The sequence below is a fragment of the Triturus cristatus genome, chromosome 5_2 (genome assembly GCF_964204655.1).
Source record: "Triturus cristatus chromosome 5_2, aTriCri1.1, whole genome shotgun sequence".
NCBI classification, from domain to species: domain Eukaryota; kingdom Metazoa; phylum Chordata; class Amphibia; order Caudata; family Salamandridae; genus Triturus; species Triturus cristatus.
The window spans coordinates 661,765,165-661,791,248 of record NC_140588.1 but is presented as its reverse complement, the minus strand read 5'-3'; the positions used below and the strand labels follow the sequence as shown (position 1 = coordinate 661,791,248).

At 44.9% G+C, this 26,084-nt stretch overlaps 1 protein-coding gene across 1 annotated transcript in view; it reads right to left on the bottom strand.

The window, feature by feature from the left end:
• Positions 1-26,084, bottom strand: part of LOC146829121 (protocadherin-20-like) — a 284,916-nt gene that overhangs the window by 222,135 nt on the left and 36,697 nt on the right. Inside the window, exons 2-3 of the mRNA XM_085606656.1 lie at positions 21,700-21,905; positions 20,449-20,535 (exon numbers count right to left, since the gene is read on the bottom strand). Of these exons, the coding sequence (XP_085462782.1) occupies positions 20,449-20,517 (69 nt within the window). The 5' untranslated portion in view covers positions 20,518-20,535; positions 21,700-21,905. The remainder of the gene's footprint in view (positions 1-20,448; positions 20,536-21,699; positions 21,906-26,084) is intronic.

The following is a 26,084-nucleotide window of genomic DNA, read 5'->3' as shown; positions in this document are numbered from 1 at the left end:
CCGTGAGGCGGTTCCGGTTCGATGTCGGCGGCCTCGGCTCAATGACAGTTCTTGTCGACGCCGGTATGCGGTTCTGGTTCGATGTCGGCGGCCTCGGTTTGATGTCGGCTCTGGTTCAATGACGTCGGGCAGTCTTGGCTCGATGTCGACTTCAGGCGGCTCCGGTTCGATGACGTCGGGCAGCCTTGGCTCGATGTCGACTTCCGGCGGCTCCGGAGTGCGATCTCCACTCCCGACCTCCGGTGCTCCTCCGGTGCTCCTTCCTTTAGGTTCCGGCGACTCCGGAGTGCGACCTCCACTCCCGACCTCCGGCACGATTCTCTTCAGGTTCCGGCGACTCCGGAGTGCGATCTCCACTCCCGACCTCCGGCACGCTTCACCTCGGTCTCCGGCGACTCCGGAGGGCGGACTTCACTCCCCCGTCGACGCCGCACACTCGACCTCGGGTGACTTCCTCCTCGACCTCTGGTACTCTCCACGACCTCCGTCGGCTCCTGGTACGACGTCTGCTTTCCAGTCAGCGCCGCTTCTCCACCTCGGGCTCCAGGTCTCTAGGCTTCTCGACGTCGAACTTCAGGTAGTTACCAGTAACCAGGTCAGGTACTTGCTGTTCTTTACTTTTAAGGCCTGTTCCTGCTGTCCAGGTCCTTAAGATGGTTTTTCTTGCTTTCTCCCACACAGGGCTCCAGGCTGGGCTCAGTCAGTAGGGACTAGTATCAAGGGTGGGTTTATGGACCCCACTCCAGGCACAAGTTTCCACCCCTGCTGCCTCACTCCTTCCTCCTTCAGGTTTCTGCTGCTCTCTCTTCACCAGTCAGGTGCCAACTGCCAGCTCCAACTGTCAACTCTGGCTTAGCTTCCCAACATTCCAAACCGCCTCCAACTGTCACAGGGTTCCAGAATGTTGCAGAAGGTTCTAGTAGGTTCCAGTGATGTCACAGGTGACAATGGGTGGCCACCATTTTGTGCTCCAGGCCCTCAGACAGAAGTTCCAGGGGTAGATAAAATGGCTCCCTGAATCTGCATCAATACTAAAAAGTCTGGTGGTTCCCAAAAAGGAAAAAATACTAACAGGGTTTGAGACAAAAGTGGGACAAAATAAATAATGATGAGGAGGGACCACCCAAAGGGCTGACAGGTCTAACACGCGTCCCCCCCAGCTGAAAGTGGGGAGAGCTACCCAACCCCTTGGGAGTTCTCATCACTAAGGCGGAAATACCTTGAGAGACCGTCTGCATTGGCGTGGTCCACTCCAGGCCGATGTTCCACCTGAAAGTCCATTCCCTGTAGGGAAATAGACCACCTCAACAACTTGGGATTCTCCCCCTTCATCTGCATCAGCCAACGAAGGGGTCTGTGGTCGGTCTGAACCAGGAAGTGCGAGCCAAACAGGTATGGCCGCAACTTCTTCAGAGCCCATACCACTGCAAAGGCTTCACGCTCTATTGCACTCCACTTCTGTTCCCTGGGAAGTAGTCTCCGGGATAGGAAGACCACGGGTTGATCCAGACCCTCTTCATTGAGTTGCGATAACACTGCCCCAATGCCATGTTCTGATGCATCTGTCTGGACAATGAACTCCTTGGAAAAGTCTGGGGCCCTTAAGACCGGGGCCTCGCACATGGCTTGCTTCAGCTTCACGAAGGCCTGTTGACAAGCCTCCGTCCAGACTACCCGTCGAGGTTGTTTCTTGGACGTAAGCTCCGTGAGGGGGGCTACAATGGTTCCGTACCCCTTCACGAAGCGGCGGTAGTATCCCGTGAGGCCCAGAAAAGCTCGGACCTCAGTCTGTGTCTTGGGGGGTTCCCGGGCCATGATGGCCTTGATCTTCGCCTGGAGGGGTTGCACCGCTCCCCTACCCACCAAGTGTCCAAGGTACACTACCGACCCCTGCCCGATCTGGCACTTGCTGGCCTTGATCGTTAACCCAGCTTGTCTCAGGGCCTGGAGAACAGCTTGCAGGTGACGCAAGTGATCCTCCCAGCTGTTACTGAAGATTGCTATGTCATCCAGATAAGCAGCAGAGAAACTCTCCATTCCGGTGAGGATCTGGTTTACCAGGCGCTGAAACGTGGCAGGTGCGTTCTTGAGCCCAAAGGGCATCACACAGAACTGGTAGTGGCCATTGGGCGTGGAGAAGGCTGACCTTTCCCTTGCTCCATCAGTCAAAGAGATCTGCCAGTATCCAGAAGTAAGGTCAAAGGTACTTAGATATTGGGCAGCTCCCAGCCGGTCAATCAATTCATCCGCCCTAGGGATCGGATGAGCATCAGTTTTAGTTACTGAATTCAGTCCCCGGTAGTCCACACAGAACCTCAGTTCCGGTTGGGCACCCGGTGGTGCAGCTTTTGGTACTAGTACCACCGGACTGGACCAGGGGCTGCTAGAAGGTTCGATCACTCCTAGCTCCAGCATCTTAGTGACTTCACTGTGAATGCTGACCTTCACCTTGTCTGACATCCGGTAGATCTTGGACTTCACAGGTGGGCTGTCTCCTGTGTCCACATCATGGACGCACAGGTGAGTCCTACCCGGAACAAGGGAGAACAACGAAGAGTACTGTCCCAGGACCTGGCGGCAGTCCTCCTGCTGTTCAGGAGTTAGAGATGGGGAGAGAATCACTCCCTCCACCGACCCATCCTTCTCTTGAGACGCAAACAAATCGGGGAGAGGCTCGCTTTCCGCGTCCTCTGCTCCGTCAGTCACCATCATCAAAATGACTTCGGGCCTCTCGTGGTGGGGTTTGAGGCGGTTGGCATGCAGCACCCGTAGGGGCTGACGAGGGGTTTTAAGATACACCAAGTAGGTAGCCTTACCCTTCTTCTCCAACACCTCAAAGGGTCCTGATCAGCAATCCTGGAGAGCGCTAAGCTCTCCCGGTTCGATCACCCACACCTTCTGGCCAGGCTCCAACTCCACCGGGTGAGCGTTGTGGTCATACCACGCCTTCATTACTGCTTGGCTGGCCTCCAAGTTGTCAGAAGCTTGCTTCCACAACTTAGCCATTTGGCTCCGGAAGGCCAGCATGTAGCTCACCACGTCCTGGGGAAGCTTTCTGGGAGTTCTTTCCCATCCGTCTCTCACCAGGTTGAGAGGTCCACGTACAGGGTGCCCATACAAAAGCTCGAAGGGGCTGAAGCCCACTCCCTTCTGTGGCACTTCCCTGTAAGAAAAGAGTAGACAGGGTAGGAGGACGTCCCATTTCCTCCGCAGGCTTTCAGGCAGACTTCTGATCATGCCTTTCAAGGTTTTGTTAAACCTCTCCACCAGACCATTGGTCTGGGGGTGGTAAGGAGTTGTGAACCGGTAGGTCACTCCACACTCCTTCCACATGGCCCGCATGTACGCTGACATGAAGTTGGTCCCCCTGTCGGACACAACTTCCTTGGGAAAACCCACTCGGGTAAAGATTCCCATCAGGGCCCTAGCCACAACAGGTGCTGTAATGGTCCTCAGAGGTATTGCCTCTGGGTACCGTGTGGCATGATCCACCAGAACCAGGATAAACCTGTGACCAGCTGTAGTAGGTGGATCTAACGGACCCACAATGTCGATGCCCACCCTTTCAAAGGGGGTGCTAACGACAGGAAGTGGTTCCAGGGGAGCTTTCAGCTTCACCCCTGTTTTCCCACTGGCTTGGCAAGACACACATGTCCGGCAGTAGGTATCGGACGACACTTTCATTTGAGGCCAATAAAAGTGTGGGACAAGACGGGCGAAGGTCTTGTCTTGCCCCAGGTGTCCTGCCAAGGGGATCTCGTGAGCCAACTCCAGAAGGAAGGCTCGATAACGTTGTGGGACTACCAAGGCTCGTGACGATCCATGTAGGGGTGCCTTGGGTTCACTGTAGAGGAGGCCATCCTCCCAGTAAACACTGTAGTTCCCTTCAACGTTCCCTGCTGCCTGGGCTTCGGCCTGTCGCCTCAGTCCCTCAAGGGTAGGGCACTCCTTCTGGCCCTGACAGAATTCCTCCCTGGACGGGCCTCCCTCCACGTGCCACTCGGCCGGGATGGGTAGGTCCTCCAGTTCAGTGACATCCCCCACCGCAGACTCCTGGTCCACCATCTCCGGTGGCCTATCCGTCCTACGGGGTGCGGACGCCGAGGCAGGCTCCTCCTGTCCTCGGTTCTTCCCTTGACTGGCAGCTGGCTGGGCCTTTGTTCCAGGCTCCAGCTGAAACGAACTCCCTCTCCGGGTAGTCGCGGACCCAGTGCTCACACAGGCCCAGTCAGGTGTACCCAGCATCTCAGTATGAGTCCGGTATTCCACCTCCTTCCAAGCATTGTGCTCCATGTCATTCCCCAGTAGACAATCGACTGGCACGGCAGGGCTTACGGCAACTCGAAGTGAACCTGCAACCCCCTCCCATTCAAAGGGAACCTCGGCCACCGGATAGTGGCCTGTTCTGCCGTCAGCCATCGCGGCTGGGTGGAGTACATCGGGAATTACCTGCTCTGGAGACACCAGTTGGCTACGCACCATAGTCATACTGGCTCCTGTGTCTCTCAGAGCCTCCCCTCTTTGGCCGTTGATGGTGACCCACTGCCCATACTTTACGGTATTTGCGGGCACCTGGATCTTAGGAACCATCTCCCGTTCTCCCAGGGACACTAAAGTGACACCCGCCCACTCCCTTCCCTTAGTTAAGGGCATCTCCTCCCCGAGCACTGCACTAGCTACTCCGGGGGTCTTTCCTCCAATGGGAGGGGGTGGTCGTTTCGGGCACTTCGCATCTCCTTTATAGTGTCCAACGCCACCGCACTCGAAGCAATGGACAACCCTTGGCTGCTGACTCTGGCCAGGATTAGGGTTTCTGGGTGGGTTAGCCCTAGGGGTGAATCCTGTTCCCTTTCCTTGGAAATTATTTTGGGGGCCTTTGGAGAACTCCTTTTTCTTTTCCCCTCTCTCTTTCTTCTGGGGGGCGCCCTGTCCGGCCTTTTGAGTATCCCCTCCAGTCCCCCTTGTGGACACCCGGGTACTAGCCCAAATGTCCGCCTCCTCAGCAAGCTTCCGGGGATTGGTCAGCTTGCTATCCACCAGGTGTTGACACAGTTCAGGGAAACATTTTTCGAGCAGGTGTTCCTTCAGTACTAAATCAAACAACCCCTCGTAGTTCCTCACTTCACTGCCCTGAATCCAACCCTCTAGTGCCTTCTTTGCATAGTCCAGGAAGTCCACCCAATTCTGTGTGCCCAGTTTGTGACTACCCCGGAACTTCTGTCTGTACTTTTCGGGTGTTAGTCCAAACTTTCTTATGAGCGCCACCTTCATGGTGGGGTAGTGGGTCTGCTCATCCTCCTCTAGGGCCAATAATGCATCCCTACCAGCTGGAGGCATGTACTTGTACAATCCCCCTCCCCAGTACTTCTCTGGAACCCCATGGGCCCTTAACGAGACCTCATAGGCCGCTAGCCACTTGGCGATATCGTCACCCGCCCCATAGCTAGCTACTATGTCCTTTGGCATGTAGGGTTTGGGTTCCCTGGTGATTTCTTGGTCTTTGCTGCCACCACTAGGAACAGGGTGTGCCCTAGCTCTTAGGATCTGAAGATCTATCTCTTTCAGCCTTAACTCGTGAGCCATCCTCTGTCCCTCCTTTTCTTTCTCCAGCTCCGCTAACTTCCATGTGAGCTGTCTTTTCTCCCTCCGGTCAGTTAACTCTACTTCAGATAAGCCACCGCTAGAGACAGTGCTGCCCTTCCTGGAAATGGTTCTGGGCCCCGCTACTAGGTTCCCCACCTCAGGTTGGTACATCCCAGCCCCCTCGCTGTCAGGCTCTCCATCCCTGTCTTCCTGCTCAGCCTTACTCTCTCGTCGTGCCTCCCACCAAGCCCTCAAGCTGGTCTGGAGTTCAGCCTTCTTGGCACCTGGGGGACAGTACACCCCCTCTCTCTGACAGAACTCTCTGAGTTGGGCCACAGTATAGGTTTCCACATTTTCTAAGACAAATTCCATTTTGCACACTCAGAACAGAAGACAGGTTTTTACAGAAGCAATGCAGGGGGGTACCTTTTATAATACCTCCTCCCACCACCAGAGTAAATTTGGAAAAACAAAAACTCACAATTAGGAAGGCCGCTTTGAGAAAACTCCAGGTGTAGGCCTATGGACTACCCACAGTTATTGTCGAGTATACGTAGGCACAGCTCAATCCCACCGCTGAACACCAATTATGTTAGAAAACCCCACTCCCACACCGGAAGGGTGGTGGTGGGTTCTCCCGACATGCACTGTGGTAGCTTGGCTCGAGTGGTCAGGGAATAGGCACCGTGCTAAGCATACGTCATACCCACACAATAACCATGCGTGCATCCGTTCCAAAAACGACACTACACCTTAAAAATTATACTGAAAATATATCTCTTTATCTTCTTTTCTCTTAGTTGCTGATTAAATAAATAATAATACAATCACAGTACACAAGGCTTTTTCTTAAAAAGTGCAGGTCAAATAAATAATAACACTTTACAGGTGCAATAAATAGGATCAGGTCAAATAAATACTGTGAGGCAATAAATACTGTGCAGGAATAAGTTAGCTCAGGACAATAAATACATCACAGGAATAACTTAGATAAATACAATAAATACAGTACCCTCAATAAATAATATCAGCCAACAATGACATTTGTAAAATCAGATCACATTTAAAATACTATGGGCTGATTTGGCCCAGTCACAGCTTGTGGTTAGGTGGATGGCCTGAGGGGTATACTCCCTGGCTTGGACAAGGCTGAGGCCTAAACTGAGGTAGGTCAAGGGGGAATCTCGAGATCTGGCTCTCCCACACTACACAACCCCTCTGTATTAGTCTCAGCTCACCCCTGGCACAATCAAGCTGGTTCCAGCACCTCTCTAGCCTCTAGGATGGTCTCTTAGGGCTTCACAGGGCCTTAGGCGCCCTCTATTCCACTTACTGCCCTTTTTATGAAGTTCCGACGCCGCTGGAGTCGTGTCGACGCCGTGAGGCGGTTCCGGTTCGATGTCGGCGGCCTCGGCTCAATGACAGTTCTTGTCGACGCCGGTATGCGGTTCCGGTTCGATGTCGGCGGCCTCGGTTCGATGTCGGCTCCGGTTCAATGACGTCGGGCAGTCTTGGCTCGATGTCGACTTCGGGCGGCTCCGGTTCGATGACGTCGGGCGGCCTTGGCTCGATGTCGAATTCCGGCGGCTCCGGAGTGCGATCTCCACTCCCGACCTCCGGTGCTCCTTCCTTCAGGTTCCGGCGACTCCGGAGTGCGACCTCCACTCCCGACCTCCGGCACGATTCTCTTCAGGTTCCGGCGACTCCGGAGTGCGATCTCCACTCCCGACCTCCGGCACGCTTCACCTCGGTCTCCGGCGACTCCGGAGGGCGGACTTCACTCCCCCGTCGATGCCGCACACTCGACCTCGGGTGACTTCCTCCTCGACCTCTGGTACTCTCCACGACCTCCGTCGGCGCCCTCTCTCGACCTCTGGCGGCTCCGGGTACGACGTCTGCTTTCCAGTCAGCGCCGCTTCTCCACCTCGGGCTCCAGGTCTCTAGGCTTCTCGACGTCGGACTTCAGGTAGTTACCAGTAACCAGGTCAGGTACTTGCTGTTCTTTACTTTTAAGGCCTGTTCCTGCTGTCCAGGTCCTTAAGATGGTTTTTCTTGCTTTCTCCCACACAGGGCTCCAGGCTGGGCTCAGTCAGTAGGGACTAGTATCAAGGGTGGGTTTATGGACCCCACTCCGGGCACAAGTTTCCACCCCTGCTGCCTCACTCCTTCCTCCTTCAGGTTTCTGCTGCTCTCTCTTCACCAGTCAGGTGCCAACTGCCAGCTCCAACTGTCAACTCTGGCTTAGCTTCCCAACATTCCAAACCGCCTCCAACTGTCACAGGGTTCCAGAATGTTGCAGAAGGTTCTAGTAGGTTCCAGTGATGTCACTGGTGACAATGGGTGGCCACCATTTTGTGCTCCAGGCCCTCAGACAGAAGTTCCAGGGGTAGATAAAATGGCTCCCTGAATCTGCATCAATACTAAAAAGTCTGGTGGTTCCCAAAAAGGAAAAAATACTAACAGGGTTTGAGGCAAAAATGGGACAAAATAAATAATGATGAGGAGGGACCACCCAAAGGGCTGACAGGTCTAACAGGAAGTGTCTACATTTAACTTTTCTCTTTTCACTGTAATTCCTTTCTGGTACAAACATCGGTCTATCGAAAAAATATACTGCTTTACAATGGTTATATTTTGTAGTAGGGCCAAGTCTCCACATTCTGCAGTATAAGCGCTTAATACCATACTGGGTAAATAAAAGGTGATACTACTGAATGTGCTCCAAAAAGTACTATTAGGCATTTATAGTCAACTTTATTATTTATCTCACCATTCGTAGCTTGGCAAAGTACAAAACAATAACTCAAATGAAAGCCTGGTATAGCAGCACTCCCAACAACAAATACAGTTGAAGAAATAAAAAACATATAGATTCAAACCTACTGGTACTAAAAAAATAAAAAAAAGATAACAATGAAGCAAATATATCAAGAGTGAAATTTCAAAGAGTGGTAGAAAATTGCACACCCAATTTTGTGAATCCAATTTGATTTTGCAACCTGAACTGTGTACAAATAAATAGCGAGATTTGCAAAATAAGGAATCTCATTAGGTCACAGAACAACCTCCTCAATTGATATCTATGAGGCAGGCCACAATTTGCTACCCATTTCCGTTTGGCCACGGTTATAGGGCTGCAAGCCTGGAAGTGGCAGCTGACCACTATTCCTGTGACTGCATAACACTTTTTTCTAAAATAAGCTCAATGTCTTTGTCCTCTGAACCACTAAGTACTTCCCCTTTCCCATTCAAATCATTTACCACTTTAAATTGGCAGTCCCTAACTGCAATAAACAAATACATTTCCAACTCGCAATTTGGAAGGAACACCGAAAAAGGATCGTTCCTAATTGCTATTCAGTAGGGGGTGCAAGCATCATTTTATGATTCGGTAAACCTTTTTCTGAATTTCAAATGGGGTGTACACATTGGGGAAAAGCAAACTTATAGTGGCACACCTTGTGACATTGCTAATCGCAGGGTTGACAGTCACTTTGGGCTACATGTATCAACATTAGCAAACATTAGCAATAGCGATTACCTAATTGCGATTTTCTGCAAATTGCAAATAGGTAGTCGCTATTCCTAATGTATGAAACTGTATGAACATGTATGAAACTCCAAGAGTTTCATTAAGTGATTCCTAGGGGTGTGCAAATCGACATACCGTATAAATGAGGTAGGTCCCAATTTGCGACCCATAGGAATCACTAAAATGACAGGGATTGTGACCTGCTAGGGTGAGCAGACCTATAACACAAAGAACCCTGAGGTCTGAAGTCGCCAAAAAAGAAAAACGAGAAGGTGGTGTATAGATGACAAACAAAAAGGCCCAATTCAAGTAATGAAAGGGCAATCCCTTTTAAGGACGTAATCCCTCACTCACCCTGGGTGACATGCTTCATCATATGGGATTCTCCTCCCAGAGAAAAATCCTAGTTTCTCTGGGGGCTACGACCCCCTCTATGAGAGGGAGGAGCTCAGGGATGTTTTAATTGTGCACTAAAGGATAGACTAAATCCACATATGATGAGCTACGTATGAGTGAGGGGTGCAGTGCTGACCAAATGATAGTGCAGTGAAAGTGTATTAAAACTAGTCACGGGACGGCAAGGAAGATTCTCTTGACACAACCGTGCCGAAGCTAGATTAAAAACGTGAACACCACTAGTCGTATGTAAACCATGGTGTTTAACAATGAAAAAAGGTCGACATGTTTCAGCCTAAACGCCTAAGTGGGCTCGGCTTTCATCAGGACCAAAAGCTACTGCAAAATGAAAAACTGTGTGCTAACTACACAGAAAAAGGATACTGTGGACACCCAATAGTTGCTAGATGGGTGTACGTCGCTTAGTCATCTCAAACATCACCTAAACAAAGAGAACTCAGTTTAAGAACAAGTTGGTTCGAAATGCAAAGTTAAACAAACATAAAAAATGAGAAATGATAACTAATTGCATGAACCACTCACCCGTGAACACTGGGTGCGACTCTAACCTCCACCTGGCATCCGCTCAGGAAGGGAACACCGCTCTGAAAAGTGATGTAAGAAGCTCAGAATATGGTACCTACATCTCAGGAGCGAATGTTCAAAAAAAGTGGACTGATAAACTAAAAACAAGGGAGACCGATATCTTCACTGAGTTTAAAAAATGCTGTCTGCATGAAGAACCAAAGACAATACCAGGTTCTCCAAAATGTATGCGCTATAGACAAGTCTCGCTGTATTGAATACTTAATTAGAACACATCCAAAGAGAAAACAATGTAAATCTAAGTTCAAACGATGAATGAACTCAATGTACAAGCACTCGAGTGCATTGTGCATAAAAACGAATGACCACAAATGCTTGAAAGGTCAAAAAGCCGCCAGATAGACGACTAAGTGTGAACCAACACAAGAAATGAAGAAAGTGCAGTGTGTTAAAAAATAACGAAGAGCTAATTCAAACGCTTACCTATCCGTCGGGGGACCGCGGCTGAAATGAGCCTGAAGCCGGAGGTCCCGCGGGACGGGCAAACGTGTAATATGAAGCGTCAATGTCTTCGATCAGGGACCAATGAAAAAGCTCGTTCTAGAATAAGCACAAAATAAAGAAACCAATCGAAGCCGTTCTACCGCGCTGTGCTCGTAGTCTGGGCAACGGAAAATGCAGCCATAGAAGTGGTTTCGTCTTAAAGGTACTGTGCACAATGAACATAAAACAAAAAACACGGGTACTGGCTTGTGTACCTAGACTCAGGACTAAAGTAAATACCTAAAACCGAGAGACCCTAGTTAAAAAAACACAGGCTCCGATTAGGAATGCAACAAAGAAAAAGCTAAGGCATATGCTCATCCTATTGAGCTTAACGTCAGCTCATGCGGCGGACACGGGGTAAATACAATTAGTAAAAGCATTCGCTCCGTGATTATCGCGCGGACACTCGTCATTAAACTAAGATACATACCGCCAAGAAGGATATGCGAAGCATAAGAAAAACCAATCAAAAACGTGCTATTGTGCATGACAGAAACAGCGAGACACTGAAAATAGACAATTAACCCAAAGTGTCAGACTTAGTGGTTCCAAAAGGGGCAAGCACTAGATAGCACTAGCCAGAACCAGGGTAGATGACATGGTAAATGAAAAACCCAAAGTAAATCAAACCTGCTCATAGCTGGCTCACTTCACTAATCCCATCTGCTAGATGTGTAGTAATACCGGAATAGGAAAGGACAGAATTTATGAATGTCATAGTGACAACCAGGGAATGTCGTCGTTCAGTCCTTTGACATGCGTGTTGAGTGTGTAAACCCACCGCTGTTCTCGTTTGAATAGAAAGGAAGAGCAGTCTGTCAGATGGGAAGGTATGAAAGGTTTGTCCAGGACCGTCCAGTGTAAGTCATTTGGAGCATGATTAAATGCTAGGAAGTGGTTGGTGAGTTAGTTGCAGAACGGCCACACCGTATGGTACTTTTGTGTTCCAAAATACGGGTTTTTACACGGCGGGTGGTCATTCCAACATATCGTAACCCACACGGACATGTAATTAAGTAAATCAAGTTGGAGCTGTTACAGTTACTGTGACTTTTAAGGGTCCACGGCCTGCCAGTGCCAATATCGATCTCTTTAGTCACAGAAGTATGGCAACAAGCCACGCAGGAGCCACATGGGTAGTGTCCTACGACTGGTGGTAAACCCCACAGGGTATGTTGAGTGCCTGTTTGATGAGTCCGTGGGCGGGTGTGTACCAATTGGTCCCTGATGTTGCTGCTGCGTTTGAAAGCAAAAAGAGGTCTCGGCAACTTGACCTCTCCTATGTTCAAAATTTTCCAGTTCGTCAAGATGATTTTTTTGATTTGATTGGAAAACTTGCAGTAAGTATGTACACAGGTGAGCCTGTTCTCAGTGGATTTGGGGACCTTAGGTTCCAGTAGAGCCTCACGATTGTTATTTGCTGCGCGTTTAGAAGCTCTACGGATCAGTTGCTTGGGATATTGTCTGGCCAGTAATTGTTTAGATAAGTTGCTCGCAGGTTCTTTATACTTAACAACTGAGGAGCAATTTCTTTTTAAGCGCAAAAACTGACCAAAAGGCAGATTATCCCGCAATGCCCGTGGGTGAAAACTGTCATATTTCAAAAGGGCATTCACCGCCATGGGTTTTCTGTACAATTCGGTACTCAAACCACCCTCAGAGGGGGTTATCAAAATGTCCAAAAAAGGAAGTTGGGTCTTGGAGTACTCGCAGGTGAATTTTAGGAAGGTATCACAATTGTTAAGCCAGTTCTTAAAAGCCAACAATGAAGTCAGTGTACCGTGCCATAGTACGAACACGTCATCTATGTACCTCTTGGGTGTCCACAGTATCCTTTTTCTGTGTAGTTAGCACACAGTTTTTCATTTTGCAGTAGCTTTTGGTCCTGATGAAAGCCGAGCCCACTTAGGCGTTTAGGCTGAAACATGTCGACCTTTTTTCATTGTTAAACACCATGGTTTACATACGACTAGTGGTGTTCACGTTTTTAATCTAGCTTCGGCACGGTTGTGTCAAGAGAATCTTCCTTGCCGTCCCGTGACTAGTTTTAATACACTTTCACTGCACTATCATTTGGTCAGCACTGCACCCCTCACTCATACGTAGCTCATCATATGTGGATTTAGTCTATCCTTTAGTGCACAATTAAAACATCCCTGAGCTCCTCCCTCTCATAGAGGAGGTCGTAGCCCCCAGAGAAACTAGGATTTTTCTCTGGGAGGAGAATCCCATATGATGAAGCATGTCACCCAGGGTGAGTGAGGGATTACGTCCTTAAAAGGGATTGCCCTTTCATTACTTGAATTGGGCCTTTTTGTTTGTCATCTATACACCACCTTCTCGTTTTTCTTTTTTTGGCGACTTCAGACCTCAGGGTTCTTTGTGTTATAGATACTTCAATTGGGGATCTAACCCTGTGTGGTCTTAAAACTTGTTCCCTTTGACCCTCCGGTCTTTGAACCGTTTTTGTATGTGGAGGGTGAGCAGACCACCATGTCTGTGATTACTTTTCAATAAAGCACTTTTTTTTTTTTAGATGCGGACCATTTTCCTTTAATAAAAACGGGTTGCATTTAAAAGGAAGAATCAAAGTTTACTTTTCATTTTTTAAGAGCAGGCAGTGGTCCATGGGACCACTGCCTGCTCTTAAAAAGAGTTTTCCCCCCATTCCCAAAGGGGAAGGGGTCCCTTGGGGACCCCTTTCAATTTGCGAATGGGATACTACCAGCTTGAAGCTGGTGGTAAAATCCAAATGTTTTGTGACTGCATTCACAGTTACAAAACCTTTCTACATACGGCTGCCATTCAGTATTTGGAAGGGAAGCCCTAAACATACCCTTTCCAAATACCGAATTGCAAACCCATTTTGCGATTCAGTAAACGGTTACAGAAACACAAAACAGGGCTTCATACACAAGAAAAGCATTTTTGCATTTGCAAAGGGGCCGATTCTGTGAATCGGCTTACTTGTGATCGCAAAATAGGTTTATATACGTGGCCCAAATTTCCTTAGTACATCTAGCCCCAAATTATTTAAAGAAGAAGAATGTTGGACAAAGTTTTAATTTAAGTGAAAAGGAATCAATTAAAGAAGAACAAAGTCATGTAATGGTACTGTAATATTTGCAATAACTTCTGTTGCCTCACATATACAAATTATCAGTTGTGTGTGATAAAATCCTCATTCCACCAACAAATTACAGCAGGTTTCCCCTGATAAACATCATTGGGAATATGCCCAGACAATTCCAGGAAGGTAAGCACCAAATTCCACATGTTATGCTCTATATTTAAAGTCACAGCTTGTAATAAACAATAATTATCAGTGGAGTCAAGAACATATTCCAGGGGATGTTGGTGTGTAAAAGACAGCTATTCCAATCTATATGGCAGAGAGACTTACTGTTTGTATAAGCAAGAATTTATTATGTTGTATGATTTTGGGGAATTATATACTCATTGTTAGCACTGGTTCTGGCACTGAAATGATGTGCAATGCTTGTCCAACTTGTTGCTAACCAGTGCTTGTATGAATGGTTGTAAAAGAGGATAGTCGCAGTGTGATTGAATTTGTAATCATTATGCATTGTAAATGACTGCCTGAGTTCTCTTGTAATGTTGCTGAAAAATTGTCCTTTGTGTAGTCTTGCGTATACCGCACAGCAGTGTAACCTAATAGATGTGTGCTGTATTAAAACATGTCTCCACTGAATCGGTACATGGGGATTTGGTCTTCCTTTAACATACCCTTCATAATAATTCTGTTGATGCTTCCAAAGGCATTTTCCCTTTTACATAAACACCCATGCAAGTTGTCTGGTCCAGAGGTTGATAATTATACGTTCTGCGTTTAATTTGTGATCCTGCCTCGCAGACAGCTTTGAAACCTTCAATGTGTGAAGATCTGCCCTACATGTGAATTGCCTGATGTTTTTTATCAGATAGGCTTTATGTAAATGCATATGCCTACAAAAAGGTAGTTACTGTACAACATGCCGAGCTTCCACACACAAAGCAGACACCCACGGCCGTTGCAGGTAAGAGCGGTGGGGGGTATTTCGACGGTCGATGACAAGGGAAAATGAAATAAAAAATGAATTTTCCCTCCTCATCGTCCGCTGCTGAACGTAGTGCTTAATGGTAAAATGCAAAGGTTCTTCATAATCTTTGTGTAGCTTTATATATAGTCAAATTAGAATGGGAAAGGGATGAAATCTAACACACATTGTTATTGCGTGGTTAAATTTTTCAGGTTTTATTAAGTTTACCTACATGGTTAAAAATGCTAAACATAAATTCAATAGTGGAGTAGAAAGTTTCTTCAACTGTTTGGAGGAGCTTGACAGGCCTAGCCACTTACAGCAACTAACAATAACTTTCCACTTTTTTGCTGTTCATTATTTCTGAGTATAACCTCACTAACTATACACTTTTTTGCTATTTATTATTTCTGAGTTCAAAGTTACTCCCAGGTGCAGACATACATGTCTCCACTCCCTGGTGGAGCCTTCTACACCACAAATAACTCAGTTATTGTAACTTGTAACTTTTCACCCATAGGTGGTGCACCGGCTACCATAGCGAAGTTATCCCTATACAAAAGTATTAAGTAAACTGATAATACATTTTATTAATCTTTAAATATAAAATATGAATGTTATATAATTGTTCATATTTATTTTAAAGCTAGAATTACTAAACATTATTCAAATAAATGAACTCAAATGTTTATTAGGTGAATTAAAACAGATGCATTTAATTATTATATAATATTTACTAAAGAATATTTTATTAAAATCCCACCTACATTTTACTGTTAATTTTTTGCAGTATGCATTTATATTCATAAAAAATGATGCATATAACAAATTTAACTGAATTTTTTCACAATAGTTTAAAAGTTTAGTTTACTTTTAATATTAAATTAGGTGTATTAATAAATGTTATAGTATAACAATCATTAATTGATTTATTGCTAACATATATTTTTACATTAAACAAAATATACTTTTTTTTAAAAGTCAAAATAATTGGAACAATTTAACTGAATTTACTATATGGTGCTATTTTAAATTCTGTCTCTGTTGATTTCCATGGGAGAGTGCTGTGATGTCTTTGAGTGGAACTGTGTGTGGTGCTGGATTTACATTAAACTATAGTTTTGGGACAGTTTAGGCCGTAATAACATTAGAAGCTGGAATTCCTAAACATTACTAAAATAAATTAACTTAAATGTTTATTAAATTAATTAAAACAGATGCATTTAAGTATTATATAACATTTCCTAAAGAATAATTTTTCAAATCCTACCTACAGTAAAATGTTTAGCTTTGTGTAAAATGCATTCATATTCATTAACACGTATGCATTTAGCCAATCTAAATTATTTTTCAAACTTTTAAAAGTTTAATTTACTTTTAATATTAAATTAGGTGTATTAATAAATATTATAGCATAGCAATCATGTATTGTTTACATACATTTTAACATTAAACAAAAGATACGTTTGTTTCAGAGGGAAAATAATTGTAACAATTTAACCTAATATTAATAGGGTGTTATTTTAAGTCCTATCTCCATTGATTTCCATTGGAGCGTGCTGTGATGTCTTTGAGTAGAAATGTGTGTGGTGCTGGACTTACTCTAAGGGTGAGCTAGAATACATTTCCTACTGATCTGGGACAGTTTAGGGTGTAGTAACATTAAAAGTGCACTTTATGATTAGAAAATGTGCTTACTCTTTTATGGGTGAGTGTTTGTATTTGCATGCCACTCTCGAAAATCCTAATTTCATATTTCTAAAGCCCTCCCATTTAGCTGTAAGTATTTCCCATTTTCCAGCTACTTATCCGGTCCCTCCCACAATTATTGCTAAAATGTAGACCTTAACACTTATGGCAGTCTCTACAGAATAAAAACAGGAGTAGCAGAAGCAGATGTCTCCAAATGTATGTTAGTGAATACTGTTTTTTAGTAAGCAGAAATACTTCATGTAGTTTGTGAATAGGCCCTTTAGGGATTACGTGGGGTGAGAATTGGCCTGTGATAGGGAGTGTTAGTACTATGATTGGCAAGAAGAACTAATAGGCCTTTGAAATATGTCAAAGCTCAACAAAATGGCTCACACACAAGCCCATAGGGTACTTTGTTTTTAGATATATTTCATATTTCTGATTGGGAACTCATAAGATAGTGGCCAATGTTTGTAAAATCATGAAATATTTTAATGTGCTTTTGAAAGGGAGTAGCTGTGTTGAGTGCAGCAGGATGTTTCAAAGGCCTGGTCCTCCATTTCCTTTCACAAAGGTGAGGAGCTAAATAATTGCAAAGAGAATGCTGAAGCCTGAGTGTAAGAGAGGGTAGAAGTCCTTGAATATTTCATGAAGGTCAAAACTTTCCCAACTGGTAGAAAAAAACGTTTCACAATTGCATTGGTAAAATGCTGGGATTGACTATGTGAGTAAAACTAAAGTTCAGTTATTGAATTCTGAACAACTAAAGTGAGAGGAAGGAGAATGAGTATATTCATAGAATATTTCAGAAGATTCTAATGAAGAGAATTGTGTTCAGTAGTGCCACATTGAGAGCTCATCAGAAGTCTCTTCTACAAAAGGGAGTCATTTGGTGGACACTTAGCTAGTGCTCCCAATGGTCAGATGTGTTACCTCTTCAGAAGTAGATATTGACCACCAGGTTTCTAAACCAGTCCCTCTAAGCTGTTCCACTCAAGTTATAAAAGCCTATGAAAAAGACAATATAATTTCCACCCTCTTAAAACTGCAAAACAAGTCCCTTCTGGTCAGCATATTCTGAAACAACTGCTGCATCACCTACAAGATAGGATTTGATACCTCAATCAATACCATTAAACCTCCTTTTAGCTTCTGCATCAGATCTGACCGCCAGCGCTGGGAAGCCCCTGGGCAGCTATGTGCTTTATAAATCCCTAAACATAAACATAGGATTAAGAAAACCCAGCCAAGTGGAACATCCTTAGGGACACCTTCCCTTTGAGAATCACTTAACATCTCCTTTAAGTTATCAGTAACTGATCAATGGTTTCTGACCACAGCAGCAGTCCAAATCATTGATGCATGCCATTGTGACTTGTAGTTAGGACAAGATACCCATATTGTTCCACATCCTAATTGATTTTTGGAATGGATTTTAAAAGCCATTATGCAAGTCGGAAACACTTTCACAACTCACAAAATGGATTTAGTGTAAGAAAATGGCCATTTTGTGCAGTCACTCCCACTTAGGCTTGATTTTATGCTGGTTTATGGACTTTGACCATGAGGGCACTGCTGTCCAGCACTCAGTGTGTGTGCTCTGACCACCAAAATCATGTAGAATTTGCTAAGACCAGATTGGCATATTTAACTTACCTATAAGTTCCTGGTATATGGAACTCTGTGTACCTATGGCCTGTAAGTTATTTGTTACTAGTGGACTGCAGCACCTATAGCACCCCCACTAAAGTAACAATGTAAAGCATGTTTCCATGTCTGCCTCTGCAGCTTTGAATGTGTCATTTCAAAACTGCAAATTCAACCTATGAAACTAAACCTTTTGCTAGGAGTAGACGTTCTTTTCTGAAGCTTAAAAGTCGTCCGTAAGGTAGACCCTAACTTTCAATAAGGCATGGACCTTATAACGCATAACTTCATTTTGGAAACAGCTTAAACATTTATTCATGGACTCAAACTAATCGTAATTTAAAATCCAATCAAATGGTCAAATCGAATTTTAAATTGGTATTATGGAAAAACCACTTTTACAAAGTGTGCATTTTCCTTCGTAAACCCTATAGTGGCCTTACCCAGGTGGACGGTGTCAACGCTCCACAACATTTCTGACACAAAAACACACAGGGTACATTTCTTAAAAGATATTTTGATACTTTTGATTCGGAACCCAGACAATAGTGGACAATATGTGTGAAATCATGAAAAGATTTAACGTGCGTTTGAAAGGGAGAAGCTATGTTGAGTTATTACGCAGCTGACAACCTGCTGGCCCACTGCAAGGAGGTGTTAGAAGCTCCCTGGAAAGGTAAATAAGGGCCTTGGCTGAAAGGAGGTGTGACCCTAACTGACAGGATGGCCTGGGGGTTTACTCAACAACTGCTCAAGCTCCAAAGGGGCAGCCCCTGTCACTGGTAGATGTAACTTACATGTACACCTACTCCTGCCCTTTTCCAAGCAATCTGAGTGGCACCAATCCCAGTAAAGGAAAACCTATTTCAAAACTGGTTTGTAGTGGAGCTTCTCTAATTTTCTTAGACACATCCTAGGGTGTGCTCAGAGTTCTGCACAAGGGAAATAAGATTCTGCCATATTAGTTTTAGGTAGAGAGGGGCACTGTGGGATCTTTTGCATTAAAATACACAGGAAGTGCTGCAAACTTGAACTGCTGTTGACCTTGTGGAGAGAAACCTCAAGGTCTGGACTTTCTGCCCATTTGTACCAAGGACAGAAGTGTGGATTTCAAAGCTAGTTGGCTTGCCTACTGTTCAGCTCCAGGAACACAAAAGCTGCAAGAAGCTCAAATCAGCTGACCAATTCCAACAAGATTTGCCTTGGGCGCTGGTGGTGGATTCTGAGAGATGGAATCTTAACCCCCAAATGGTGGCCAAAATGTTGTGGACCTTTAGCTAGTGTTAGTCTGAACTTTAAAAAAAATAACTGGAGGCTACCACTGGACTGGCAATGCTGAACTGCCAGTTGGACTCAACTTGCTGGTTTGCCCCACTGAGAAGATTCTGACTTCCAGAAACTTTTTTAAGTCTGGAGAGTAGAGGGTTTTACTAGGATCAATGCTGATAAACACCCTGATGAAGACAACACATTCATGGGCCCTGAGATCGTACTATTTGTAGTTTTCCTGCCATTGACACTGAGATTCTCGAACTTCCTGCCAGAGCTGAGGCTCCCACTGAAGTCCTTCTCTTGAGCCAGCCACTGTTGTCAATCCACTCTTAAGATTCAGCTGACACCAATAGATGAGACCTTTTCTTCAGGAAAATAACTAAGTCAGAGTAAACTTCTACCAGGAAGAACCTGACCCTTGTATCAACTCATGCTCCATCATGGGAAGATTTGTATTGTTTTGGTGTCTAGTTGTTCATTAAACTTTTCTCTATTTATTTAAATTGGAGGATTTTTACTGTGTTGTGTTTTCTACTTTTTAACTGTTTTGGTACTGATAAATACTTTACACATTTTCCTTAATTTAAGCCTGTCTGCTTTGTGCTACAGGTACCAAGGGTTCAGCTCAGGTTTAAAATTTTGAGATATATGTGTTAACTCGTTGAGTGCTCAGTGGAGCTGTGCTCATGACGAGCTGAGCTCGTTATAACGTCTGCGGCCCGCCCACACACGATTAATTCCCTGCCTTTGTGGGAGAATTAATCAGTGGGCGGGGTCGTGACGAGCTCAGCTCGCATGAGCACAGCTCAACTGTGAGTCATGATGAGCTGAGCTTGTCACGAGCACAGCGGCACCGCGACCCCCACCCCCCCGCACCGCAGGGGATTTACCCCCAAAGGGAAGGGGTTAAGAACTACTATCCGCTTTAACTAATAATCCACTTTCTTACATTTAGTATATAGAAAGAATCTAATTGATGGTCACAAGTTAAGTAGCATTTGTGAACACAAAAGACCTTTGATAATCTGGCCTAATGTGTCTGGATGGACACATCACATATTACCATGACTGAGGCAAATATTCAAGGTTGACGTTTCAAATCAGATAAGTAAAGCTGATTCTTAACAGTGTGTAGGAGAATTACAATATTATTCCATCACCAAACATGAGAGGATTAGGCTAGTAAGTACTCACCCCAAGTGTCAGCATTGTGAAATGGCATTCATAAGTTCTTCTTAATTGTACATTTTTATCCGGAACCATCAATCATATGAAACAAACCTTGGCAAAAATAGAAAAAATTAGATCGACTGTATATTGCCAATTGCAAGTGGACAAAGGCAATGGAGCACAAATTGAATGAAACATTGTGAGATGACTTGAAAGTAGAAGAAGGGAAGAAGAAAGTCTTCATTGTTGAATTGTTAAACTTAAAGTTAAGAGTTATTTTGAAGAGTGAAGAGCAGTACAGTGGTGGCTTGCTGAGGGAGTGCTGCAGGGCGGTGGGGTGGGGTGGGGCAGGAGTGTAGTGGAGTTCAACATACGACAGGCAGGAGTAAGGTAAGTAATTAAATAAATGAAACAATTTACCTTGTGCGCACTGCATCGCCGAGTTGGCGATGCAGTGAGCGCAAGGTAAATAGTTTTATTTATGTAATTACTTACCTTACTCCTGTCCGTCGTATGTCGGACTCCACTACCCGCCCAGCCTGCCCCTCCCCCGCCACGCAGCACTCCCTCGGCGAGCCGCCACTGGTGAAAAGAAACAATAACATTTAGACAATTGGAAATTTTCGCTACTTGAGAAGAGGAGCATCTTGCTTGCATTGAATAATCTGGCAGAAAAACGTGAGAAATGGATATAAAAAGATATTCTAGAATTTAGTGTAAAGAAAGGCAGACTCAAGAGAGGAACAACTACACTTTGCAAGTATTGTTCGTCACCCAATAAAAAAAAACAAGAGCAACTATAAAAAAAAGAGCAACAATAAAAAACAAGAGCACCAATATAGAGTCTACAAAATGAAGTATCCAAGCAATGCATTCATTTTCATAAAGAACAAATTAAAACTTAATACGGAAGGAAATAGGAAATTTAAAAAAACATTCTAAACACCCCTAATTCATCTTGTCTGCGATGAAAGGAGAAATTACTATTCAACACACACAAGTGACTAGAAATTCGTGAATCAAGATTCCCGAAGAACTGCATGTCGCTGAATAATAAACTGATATCACTTTATAAACGGGATGGCTGAAGCTGAAAGCCCTCAAAAATGGCAGAAATATGGAGTGCAGTCCAATGGTGAAATATGTTATTTTTATTTATTGACACGAATTGAGAAAATTAAGTTCCCCTAGTATTAAATAACGAGTCTATGATTCTCCTAGACAATGCCTTCTTTCCAGTGTAGTGCCACCGAAAATGTAAAGAAAAAGAATTACCTCACATCCAGAGGATTCAGGAGCATGTCCAAAGCCAAGCACGTCTCGGGGTGAAGAGGGGTTTTCGTGCAGCAGCCAGACTGGCAGCAGTTGTCAGCTTCATGGCGTCGGGAAACAAACAATGGCTCCCCAATGCTCTTCATCCGTTCCAGGAAATCATTTAAAGTTCAAAGCAACTGCAAAACTGTCTTGACAAGACACTTGTCCTAAACAACAAAGAAGCACCATTACCACATCCATGCCTAAAAATAGTTGGTTCATATACAAAGTAGTTAGTTCCGTAGAGGCTCCAGCTGTTGCAACTCTGCCATTCAAATGAGTTGATGACGATGCTATGGAAAAGGAAGTCATTTCACATTCTAAGAAAAAGAATTCCACTGTGCAGTCAAGACCGCGCTCGATCCGAGAAATGCATTTACAGAGAGTACGTTCCAAACGCTTTTAAAATGCTATAGGACGCTTTCAAAATGCTATAGGAAGGTGCACACCAGACATAGCGTCCGGAACACTCGTCCATCTGAGCGTTCACTAAAATAGGATTAGCAAAACTCTATTGGCCGAGAACAATGGCGCACACTCAAAGCGAGCTTTATTCTATTGGAAGTTAACGGGAAACAGCTGGAAAGAGTGAGGTACCTATGCGTTTCTCGTGTTTCTTAAGAAGGGATATACATTAAATGATGTGTACACAGCTCAAAGACTGGATTTCGAAAGCTCATCTTCTCGAGCATGTCAAAAACCTTCGAAATGCAATTTAAGCGAGCAGAACAATGGGCCACCAATAGCCAAAGGAAGAAAAGTGAGATGTGCAAAACTCAAACACCATAGAAACCGCTTTGATTGAATGAAGTGTGTGTTAGGAAAACTGAACAACTGGGGCATTGATGCCAAACCGGTTAACACATTCTCATATTGTCGGTAGATGCGTGGAGTTGATGGTGTCCTGTTCTACCCCTCTAATTTAATATCATAAGATTGGCCAGTAGAATTACATATCATCCTTGAAACATGTATTTTTGAATAACAAGAAAACTCCCTTTGTACAGTTCAGGTTCTCATAATACGCACGATAGGGGTCATTTAAATTATGGCAGCTGGGCTCAAATAGGGGTGGTGGTGTTTTTTGCCCATGCACTACCACTATATTCTAGCTGGTGATATTTTACCTCATAAAATATGAAAAATATACAAATACCTAAGAAACACGCATGCAAAAAGCATTTGCAATTGTATAACTTTTACACCACCTGACGAAGCGTTGAAGTGATTTGCTGCGAGTAGCACGATCGAGGTAATTAGGTAGTAGGTTAGTTATATATGTTTCCTTTTCCTTGTACGATTAGTTGTGTCAACCATGTGCTCTTGGGATTTCAGGTATTTAAGTGTTTTCAAGCGGGATAGAATATTTGGCATGGGGGGGCGTGGCTAGGCGCCCGAGGAGAATGGCGACGCCGGAGTAGAGCTCCGTCCGAGCCAAGGTTCACCGGCGGTTTCGCGCGTCACACGCGACCATTGCAGGGAAGCCTCGGCAGTTTCAAGGTGACGGGCATGTCCTGAGCCCTCTTCTGCCGCCGTGATGGTCTTCCTGCTGACTCTGCTGTCCCTTTTGGTCCCGGTGGCGGCTCTGTAACGGCCGCGACCGCCATTTTGTTTCCTGCATGCCTGAAATCCCCTCAGCAGCGCGTCTAACGCGCTTTGAAGTCCTGGATGTTTCTACAGACCTGCATTGATCACAGCACTATGGGTGACACAGATGCCACAGCCAAGTATTTCCAGGTGACTTTTTCTTGATTTGCACGGCTTTTTTATGACGTAATGGGCATTTCTTCTTCTCCTCAAACCCGGCAGCCATTTTTAGACTTTAATCTGCTTCTCCTGGCTCTTGGTATTTTTGTTCTTTCTGGCCTGGCATATTTTTTCGCCAACTCTTTTTAGCTGCCTCTCTTTTATTTTTATTTTATTTTTCACGCTCTTTTGCTCCCGCAAGGTGCCTGTTTCGTTTCCAGTCTTCCGGTGTGTCCCCGGTGAACCTTCACTTCAGAGACGAATCGATGGCTGATTGTTCCAGCAAGGTCCATAAGCGCAATTATATTAAGAACTCCAGGCTTTTCACGGAATTGGCCCATTTAGAAGCCTCCCAGTCTCTACCTCCCAGTGAGATGACGTCACATATGGAAGCCTCTTCACAGTCTTCAGCAAAAACGATGCCTAAGAGGTTGAAAAAAGATCCACCTTCGCCTCCCAAGTCCTCTTCGACCATCTCGATGGAGTTACTCCTTGAAGAGATACGGGCCTTGCGCCCTTTTATGGAAGAAACCAAAGCTAAGTTGCAGGTCCTTACTGACAACTGGGCTTCAATGGATGAAAGAGTGTCGTCAGTGGAGCGTGATGTCTCTTCTCTTCAGGATTCTGCAGCCAAAGTCACCCATCTGCATGCGCAAGTCTCCTCTCTCCAGAAGCAGATGGAGGACTTGGAAAATCGAAACAGGCGCAACAATCTTCGCCTTTACGGCCTGGTGGAAGGATGCGAGGGGAGTGACCCCATCAATTTTTTCAAGTCATTTCTTCCCAAGCTTTTACACTTACCCGAAGACCCACCGCTCAATATCCAGCGCGCCCACAGGCTTGGAAGAGCTTCCTCCTCTCTATCCACACCAACGAAGCCCAGGGGTGTAATAATGTATTTTCTGGAGTATACAGATCTGCTGAAAGTTCTTTCAGCAGCCAGAGCCTCTCCTCGTCTCACATGGTCGGGTTCCAATCTGTTCTTTGCGCAGGATTATGCCAGAGCCACTGCGAACCGACGTAAGGCCTTTTTGGACATGAGACCTGACCTTCGCTCCATTGGTGCCCGATACGGTCTCTTCCACCCTTGCTTATTTAAAGTCACCTACAATAATAAAAACACGACATATGAGGAGCCTACGCGACTTCGAAGTTTCCTGAACTCTTGCAGCCAGTCTGACATGGAGCTCTCTGGGCCTTCCTCTTCTCTCCCACCGTGACTCTTTCCGAAGTTGTACTATGCTGTTCCAGTTTTCAGTTGTTGCTGATTTTTCTAACTCAAATGTTCTTTGACTTATGTGTGTTCTTGATGAGTTTATACTTTTTACAGAAATGTTTGTTATTTACGTCACAGTTTCTTGGTCCGCCCTATCCTTTGCTTGTCTAATGTCTCTGTCGTTTGCCGTTGCCTAACCTTGTTATTTTTCTTCCCTCGCAGCTCAATGTTCAGCGTTTCACCTTGTTCCTCTGGTCGGATGTCTCGCTGACCCCGAGTGTCCTGCCTTCTCCAGTTGGTCCTACCTCCCTCCCCTCGTCTCCACGTACGTTTTTGCATGTTCCTGTTCCTGACCGTACCTCTCCTAATTTACCCCTTGTAAGTATTCCTCATATCCTTTATGATATGTCTGTTTTTGTTCTATTTCTATTGACCTCGATTTTTCCCTTCATGTCTTCAGGTTTATTGGTGTCATTACCTTTTTTGCGACCTTTTTCCTCTTCTCTCTCTCTTGCCCCTTTTCTCCTCACCTTTCATTGGCTCCCTCGGTCATGCTTCATTCTCATTATACACTTCATTCCCTTGTCACTTCACCTCTCCTATGACTTATATTTACTTTCCTTTCCTTTTGGCCGTTCTCTCTCTCATCTTGTTTTTTCATTGGTCTCTTTGCGCATGTTCTGTTTTCTCTTTCATTGGACCTTTATTATCACTATCTCCGGACTTTACCTTGTCGTTTCACTGATCTTAGTAACACTTTGGTTTTCCTCTATCTTTATGGTATTTCTCAGTCTTCTCTTCCTCTTCCTGCTTCTGTCCATTTCATTTCTTCTCTATTCTTTTTCTTTCTTTCTTTTTCCTACGTCATTTATTTTTCACGAGGCTTTCTCTCAATGTTTTATTCCCTCTTTGTATTATTCTTTTAATAATCTTTAATGTCAGTGCGTATTGTATCCTGGAATGTTAAAGGTCTTCATTCTCCCATTAAGAGGCAAAAAATTATTTCTCATCTAGCCAAATTGAATGTAGACATTGCCTTCTTGCAAGAAACACATTTGTCTGATGTTGAAGCTGCTAAGCTCAAGAGGGGTTGGGTTGGTGATGTTTTCTCTGCCCCTGGGGATGGTTAAAGAAATGGTGTGGCTGTGTTAGTTCGCAAATCTCTCTCTCACTCTCTCTTGTCTTCTGAGTCAGATCCCGAGGGCAGATGGTTGTATGTCAAACTTTCCTCGAAGGGTATTCCCATCTCCCTTCTCAACATTTACGCACCTACTGGTGGTGACCCCACCTTTTGGCGCACAATGGCTTCCCGTATTTCTGAATACATTGACGATAATTTCATTATGGCAGGAGATTGCAACTTACCCCATGACCCCTTTTTGGA